Source organism: Engraulis encrasicolus, chromosome 9 (genome assembly GCF_034702125.1).
Source record: "Engraulis encrasicolus isolate BLACKSEA-1 chromosome 9, IST_EnEncr_1.0, whole genome shotgun sequence".
NCBI classification, from domain to species: Eukaryota; Metazoa; Chordata; class Actinopteri; order Clupeiformes; family Engraulidae; genus Engraulis; species Engraulis encrasicolus.
The window spans coordinates 29,935,569-29,943,721 of NC_085865.1; the positions used below are offsets into that span (position 1 = coordinate 29,935,569).

Here is an 8,153-nt window from a genome sequence, read left to right on the forward strand (position 1 = left end):
AACCTCAAGGGAAACTGCCCAGAGCCAATGCCTACTGGCACTCGACTGGATAGTGCTGTCGCCTCTTTGTGGTAGCAGGTACAAGTCAGATGTTCTTCAAATGTTTCCATTTTGCCTTTCCCGACCATTGGCTTGTCCTACCCTTTTCAACTTTTTTTCCAACCTGGTCTTACAGAATTCCGTGAAACGAACACAAAATCAGAAAAATCTCGAGAATATAAATTAGAACACAAGACTGAGGGGACATCACTTGGCTGTGTGCCCATTACAGAAAGCACCTCTGTGACCCAATCACAGAATTTTGGCAAAATCTGTGAAACTACCTCTGAAGTTGTGTCCCAAGAGGGCCTGTATATTTTACAGAATTCTGTGAGTTCATGTATAATTTCTCACAAACTGTCAATTCCTTTTTTTGTTTTCTAAACGCTATTGACATACTGGCAGAAGATCCAGGGCATTCATCCATATTTCCATTATTTGTTCCATTTTCAGGGCAATTTGATCTTAATGATCACTGGCTGGTTACCTGCTTAATAGATTGACAGAAAAAAATTACGTTCAAAACAGGGATTTCCTGGCCTTGCCGTGGCCTAATGGTAGGACAATGGGTTACTACGCCGGTGACCCGGATTCGATTCTGGCCCGGGTCATTTGCCAATCCTTCCCTGTCTCCCTTTCCCCACTCATTTCCTGTCTCTCCTCCACTGTCCTGCCAAAAATAAAGGCACAAGCCCTAAAACATAAAAAAACATGGATATCCCCATGTGTTCATTAATCTAGGAGCAAAAAGAAAAATGACAATTCTGTTCCAGAAACATGCCAGCATTTCAGAACAGTCAAAGAACAGATCAAAGCAAGCACACAAACACAGAGACGTAGCTTCATGTTGTTTTTAATGTACAGGAAAGAACCATTTCTCTGCACAGGAGGCCCAACTCCTACGGTCGGCCACTGACAGGCAGTACATATTGCGCAGCAGTTCTCAAATCACAAGAACAGAACAGAGCCCAGGATGAACACAGTGGCTTTCCTGACCGTTTCAGCAGGAACCAGTAACCTGCCTTTCTTTCACACACACATTTTTTCATTAGAAGACAGATGTGGAGGGGGAGGGAGGTAAAAAGGGTGAGGGTGAGAGAGAGAGAGAGAGAGAGAGAGAGAGAGAGAGAGGGAGACAGAGAAAGAGAGAGAGAGAGAGAGAGAGAGAGAGAGAGAGAGAGAGAGAGAGAGAGAGAGAGAGAGAGAGACAGAGAGAGAGAGAGAGAGAGAGACGTAGATATTGCAGTGAAGATGACTGGTGACTGGAATGTTTTTTTTTTAACAAATATTGACTACATGATTCAGCAGACCACATTTCCCCGTCAGAGGGACAAGGCATGAAGGGGCGATAAGTAACACCAAATTCTGTAACAGTCCAGAACGGCTATGGCTATGGTTTTACTGAACAAGACATGAAAAGACAAAAGATAGAAAGATAGATAGAAAGATAGATAGAAAGAGAATATACTACACGAGAGAATGAAGGAAAACAGAGTGAAAGAGAGCAAATGAAAGACACTGTGATCAAAAGAGGGCAAGTCTTGCACGTTCTCCAGACATTGCCTCACTGACTAATGTCCCAATCCTCCTCTTCTACATAGAGCTGCTGAAGAGAGAGGCAGACAGTTTGAGCTAGCTAGGCTGTCAACTGTGCCAGGTGTAATTCTGGAAGCATTTCGGAACATCCTCGTCTGATGGGTTCCTTATTTAAGATGTCCTCCCTCCTAATATCACATACAGTACAGTCCCATACACACAAACATTTTAAAACATGTCCGCTTTTAATGAGCTCAAGAGGAAAACCCACACACTTCTCTCCAGCGCCAAGCCTAATTGCAAGGAGTAGAGCGGAGCGAGGGAGGCTTTCTTCCAGTGTAACAGGGACCAGCAGCCAGTTCTGCCTGCCCGCTGGAGAGCTCTGGCATAGGGGCAGAGCAAGGTGCCCAAGTGGGTTGGGGTGGAGTGGAGTGGAGAGGAGGGTCTCTGCTTGTGGATGGGGGACAAAAGTGGACGGGACAGGCCGGGGTGGAGGGCTCCTTTTAAAATACATCTCCTGAGTTAAGTATGAAATCCTGTTACAAAACGCACATACTGCATGTACTACACACAGGCCCTGTCTAGAGCATAAAAAAGTGTCCATGAATTCGGCACAATATGCGTGTGTGTATGTGTGTCTCAGATTAAAAGAGAGAGAAAGAAAGAAAGGATGAGCCCCCATGTAACTTTTCTTTTTTTAATGAGGATAAAAGCAGTTTTATAAAAAGGCGTGTAAAACCGTAAAGTTTCTCTCTGTTTTTCTTACTAAAATATATTAGCTTTCACATTTTAAATAAAACAACAATCACACCCTCCAGTTTGTCTGCCAGTGTTCACTTAGTTTGTATTTTACTTTTTATGCAGTTTTTTTTGTACGTCTGTACGTCTGTGTTTAGTGCGAATATACATGGCCATATGTTAAGCAGGAGGAGGGGCGATGCATCGTCCAGATTTCAGGAGTTTTTAAGACTGAAAAGGCAAACGCAATCGGCAGTTTCTATTTCATTTCCCCTACTTACAAACACTCATACGCACACACACACACATGCGCGCACACAAACACACACACACACACACACACACCCACACGCACACGCACATCCACACGCACACACAATATTCAGAGACTACACGGGCATGTATATGTAAACTGTAACCCGAGCCCACAGAGAAGAAATAATAATAATCCCTTTGGTTTCTATAAACTAGAGGTTAAAAATACACTAAGGGGAGGCCCCGACCGCGTGAGTGGCAGGCTGGCTCCAGCACTTCTCAGCCTCTTCTCCTCTAACTCTCCTCTCCTCTCTTCTTCTTCGCCAAAGTCCATCAGTGCAGCTGGCCCGGGACCCAGCCCCCCGAAAATAGAGCCGTCCAGAACAACCCAGTGTACACGACACCCACTCCCCCTCATGATCATGACACGACCCACACCCTCACCCACCCACCCGCTATCCTCTCAAACAAACTACAGTCTCCCACAGCTTAGAAATACCAAAACAAAAATCACCCTCCTGCATACCCCCTCCACCCCAATTCAAAAAAAGTTTTTTATCATCATTTCATTTTTTATAGTTTTTGTTTCTTGTTTTCGTTTTGTCTTCTTCACATTCCCTCTTCGCTCCATCCATTGTTTCTGCGTTCCTCCACCATTCTCTTCTTCCATCCCTCCATCCTCTCTCTCCCTTCCCTAGGAGTGTGTCCAGCTGACGGGGACCCAGTGTGGCTCGCTCTCCACCTTCTTGAGGGCGGCCAGCAGCTCGTTGGAGGCGGTGGTGAGGTCGTCGTTGACCAGGACCTTCTCGAAGAGGTGGCCGTACTGGTTCTCCATCATCTGGCCACCGCTGATCATCTCCTGGAAGTCCTCCTCCTGAACGCAACACAGACACAGCGGGAAACACAAGTTAGATAGTTATAATGAATTATGAGTTATAAATGAATGATTTACAGACCTTAGTTGCCTTTAAGTTGTGATATTTCTAAAAGTGCTCTGATAAAGTTAAGTCATATCATACATAAATATATGAGAGAGAGAGAGAGAGACAGAGAGAGAGAGAGACAGGGAGAGAGGTGTGTGTGTGTATGTGCGTGTGTGTGTGCGTGTGCGTGTGCGTGTGTGTGTTTTGAAAAAAAAAAATCCCATGTTCCCACATCTACTGAAATATAAAATTAAACTTCAGGAGCCTTTTTTGCCCGCAAAAGCACCAAACCATAAAGCCATGGTTTCCTCATATCAAGAACAAAGTGTCCCTTTTTCTTTTTCAATAAAATATGTTTATAATGTCAAACAAACAAACAGAAAAAACACGAGTGGGACTGGTAGGCATATCAGGCATATACTTTCCGAATCGAGGGTTTCACAAAATGTCTGTGATGGTTTGAGGCTTTGGTTATTTCAAAACTAAAAGTGACTCAGCTAAAAAAGTTAAAACTCCTCGGTGTGGCATGAAAACAAAACAGTTGTGAGGCAAAAAAACAACATCTGCGACATATTTTTACACGTGTGTTACTGATCAAGGGAACCACTGCAATTATCCATGCAAAAAGCAAAGCTTATTACAACACCAGTGGATTCACAACAGTAAAATAAAATTAAGTAAAAAACAAACAAACAAACACAAAGCTTAGGTATATCTATAACACTGTCTACTACAATGTAATACAGAGTGAGTCAGGCAAATGGCCTCTTCTCCTTTTGCTAGCGGTTGTCCTTCTAGATTGGTGTCTTTCAGTTATGTCATAAAAAAATGAAGGCTCACTTCACCATGGGCAATTGATCTTGGACCCCTTACGCCTATGCTGTGCCAAAAGTCGTACCAAGTATACCAATGGTACCCACGCGGGTATGGCACGGTTAGCGCGGCTGGTCAGAATAGCAAGCCGGTTAACGATGCACGCTCCGAACAAGTTTAATGAGAAGCGCTCTGGGCCGGAGATTCATCACTGCGACCGTCGGCTAAACGGCCAGAAACTACCCAGAATACCACAGGAGACACTCTGTCGCTCAGATGCAGACGCGCAAACTCACTGCCAATGCACTAATCATAACTCATGTCAATCTCTCCGGATTTAGTTTACGACCAACCCTTTCAATCATTTTATTTTTCACATGATAGCCACCCACAACACTCCCTCCCGTTCCACCTCCAAACACACACTGCCATAAACCAAATAATACACCAAACCATACACCAAAACAACAAGGATTTTTATGACATCCACCAGGTACACTGTATGGTGAGGGCTGATCCGTATGATTATGTGTGATGCATATGTAGCCCAAGTAGCCTATGTTTGTGTGCATGCGTGCATGCGTGCGTGTGTGCGTTTTTGCGTGCGTGCGTCAGTGCGGCACCATGGGTAATGTTAGGTTATAAGTCTATATACAATCGACTTTTCTGTGTCAGGGCAACATGTTCTCACAAGGAAAGCCAGGGTTGGCCTAGATGCCTTCTGAGGCATTTCAAACATGCAGCCAGCCAGTATGGGTATGGCATACTGTGTGTGTGTGTGTGTGTGTGTGTGTGTGTGTGTGTGTGTGTGTGTGTGTGTGTGTGTGTGTGTGTGTGTGTGTGTGTGTGTGTGTGTGTGTGTGTGTGTGTACACTATACACTCTTTCACCTATGTGCGCACGTGCACACACACGCACACGCACAGACCCTGATATCTGGACTAGATAGCCATGAAACTGCAGTCTGATGGCCATGCAGTGCAGAGTTATAAGATGGAGACGGAATACAAGCGCCTGGAGAGACCAGTGACCTGGGTCTGCTTGGCTCCTTCATTTATCTCTCCATCTCCATGCCTTACGTCTCTCTCTCTCTCTCTCTCTCTCTCTCTCTCTCTCTCTCTCTCTCTCTCTCTCTCTCTCTCTCTCTCTCTCTCTCTCTCTCTCTCTCTCTCTCTCTAGCTATCTCTCTATCTCTCAGGTTATGGAGACTGGTTCTGAAACAAAGTCTTGTTTCCATTTTTATTTGTCCTGCTTCTTTCCCCTTCTTTTTTACTGGAGCACAGTCTCTACTCAAGAGTCCAGTCCACTCACCTTTCCTCTAAAAACCCTGTGTGTTTACTTTAATTGTCATTCCATGTCAAGTTGCTTGACGTCTAAATCAATTTGCTGCCCCCCCTTTGTTCTCTTTATCCTAGTGATTTAACTGCACTGTATCGCAATCCAGTTTTTCCCCCCTTAACCTCCTTTCCCCCCCAGCCTCCCCTCTGTCTGTCCCTCCATGCTCCTCTGATGGATCTCTTATGGCTGGTTAGGCCTCTCGATGGAAAATCAGCTTTTACGGGGCAATATAAAGAGCACCTGCCCCGTGTACTATAATAGGGGGGGCTGGTGGATGGGGAGAGAGGGAGGTTGGGGAGGCTTTATATCGAAGAATCAGAGCAGATCTGGTGTGCGCGTAGCACGGGCCACATTTTATATCGGCCCAAGCGAAGGGCTCGTTTTGTCTTTATTTTTTTTTTTCTTCCTTTAACGGGAATGCCGTTGCCGGAATGCCATACTGAAGGACAACAAAGAAAGAGTGGGGGGAAAGAAAGAGAAAAGAATGGTACGAAGGAAAAGAAAAGAATGAATGACTTGTCCTTGTCTACAGATCATTCTCTCTCTTTCTCTTTCTCTTTCTCTCTCTCTCTCTCTCTCTCTCTCTCTCTCTCTCTCTCTCTCTCTCTCTCTCTTTTGTTTTATTCCACACGGTCCATGCATTGCAGGAAATAATTTTGGCGCATTTACGGTCTTAAGGATGGACTCGGCTGCGCTCTCTCGAGTGTACCTGCACCTGTCTGGACAATTATAATGCCTTTAAGGGACGTCTGTAGAGTCTTCAATGGCTTCTAATCCATAGGGGGAATTAAAAAAAACACACAGGAAGACAAGGGGGAAAAACATACTGTATGTAGGTTCACCTTTCAGACCAAAGGAAGACCGAAAAAGAAAAAAAATGCGAGTCAGTGTTATACAAGTGATATTGAAGGTAAAACAATGACAGAGAGAGGGAGAGAGTGAATGTCTGGTCTGTTTAAACAATGAAGAGACTGTTCTAGAAGCACGGTGCTCTGATATATTTTAGAAAAAAAAACCAAGCGAGATGGACCCCTATTTATTGTTTAAACAGAGCAGACTTCCCGGCATTGGGGCCGTGAATGAAATACAGTGCGTCGGGGATAAAATATGTCCGTGACATTTCACCAAACAAGGTTCTCCTTTCATGGCCTTAATAGGCAGGATTGGCCCACTTAAAAGGCTGTCAGCGGCCATAAGCCTCAGTCAGTGCGACGTGGCTTTGAGCACCTACACCTACGCACACATACTGTACACTCACAAATACTCACATACACACATGCTCGCTCTTTCTCACACAGACACACATATGCACACACCCACCCACACACACCTCACATGCATGCACACACACACACGGACGGACAAATGCACACACACGCACACACACACAAAAACACACAAATATACACACAATCATGCTCATGCACCCACACATGGATGCAGACTCTCTCTCTCTCTCTCTCTCTCTCTCTCTCTCTCTCTCTCTCTCTCTCTCTCTCTCTCTCTCTCTCTCTCGCACACGCACACACATTCACACTCTCTCTCATACACGCACACGCACAAACTCATACACTTTCTTGTAAAAGGAGAATGGTTACAGTCCACTCACAAGCATGCACTCACTGCATGCCCAAACACACACAGCAGAGTTTCACATGGTGATGAAGGCACTCCATACGCCAGACATGTGTGACCATCTGACCTCTGAACTCAACCTGGACAAACAAAAAGCCTGTAGCCCCAATCCAAAACTACTGACGTCTGTTTCCATAAAACAACTGCTTGATGGCATCATCGACGACTTCCATGATTGTGTAAATACGTTTGATTGCAGATGTCTTGTTGCTTTGGTTGTTTACTGTAGACCTTTCAATGGAAAGTGCTGAAGCCTCAAGTCACCTGAAGGCAGTGCAATATTAGGATTCTGCTAATGAAGGCAAAAAAAAAGATTATTTAGTCCCTTTGCACTAGCAATTTACAGCGTCAAAAAAGGAAAGAAAAGAGCGGGCAGCCCAGTAAGAAAGCAAAAAAACGAACCCCAAAAAGTTATCCCGTATGGATTTTAAGCAATTTTTCAGCCTTCAAATAACATTCCCAGGGATGTTTCAGTAGTTCATCAACTTGTAACAGAGCTAAAGGCACTTTTAAGCTTGATATGCGGCCCTCATTATTACGAAGACCTCTATTGTTCTCCCTTGTAAGGTGTTTAGGTCATTTTGACCCGTTTTCAGTTTTTAGTGAAATTACACCTTTCATCCATGAAAAGGTGGATCTTCTCCCTGTCTGCCATTTTCAAGCTGCAAAAACTAGTCACACTAGCAAATATGTGTTTATTACTTAGGAAATATTCAAGAAAATAACAAATTTGGGAATAGGCAGCACAGTTGCAACACCTACTCTGGACACAATCCTACACACTGTACCTTTAAGAAAAGGGTCCTGAAGCGTTGTGGCCTATTCACTGCACCCAACTCTACTCTCCTCCTCAGTGCATCAATTCCGCCTCCAGCCG

The 8,153-nt window shown here is 44.6% G+C and overlaps 1 protein-coding gene across 3 annotated transcripts in view; it reads right to left on the minus strand.

Annotated features, from left to right (window-relative positions):
• Nucleotides 1-876: 876 nt before the first annotated feature.
• mpp7a (MAGUK p55 scaffold protein 7a) overlaps nt 877-8,153 on the minus strand; it is a 239,527-nt gene continuing 232,250 nt past the window's right edge. For all 3 annotated transcript variants that reach the window (XM_063206904.1, XM_063206902.1, XM_063206903.1), the window contains one exon: nt 877-3,442. In XM_063206904.1, the coding sequence (XP_063062974.1) occupies nt 3,263-3,442 (180 nt within the window). In that variant the 3' untranslated portion in view covers nt 877-3,262. The remainder of the gene's footprint in view (nt 3,443-8,153) is intronic.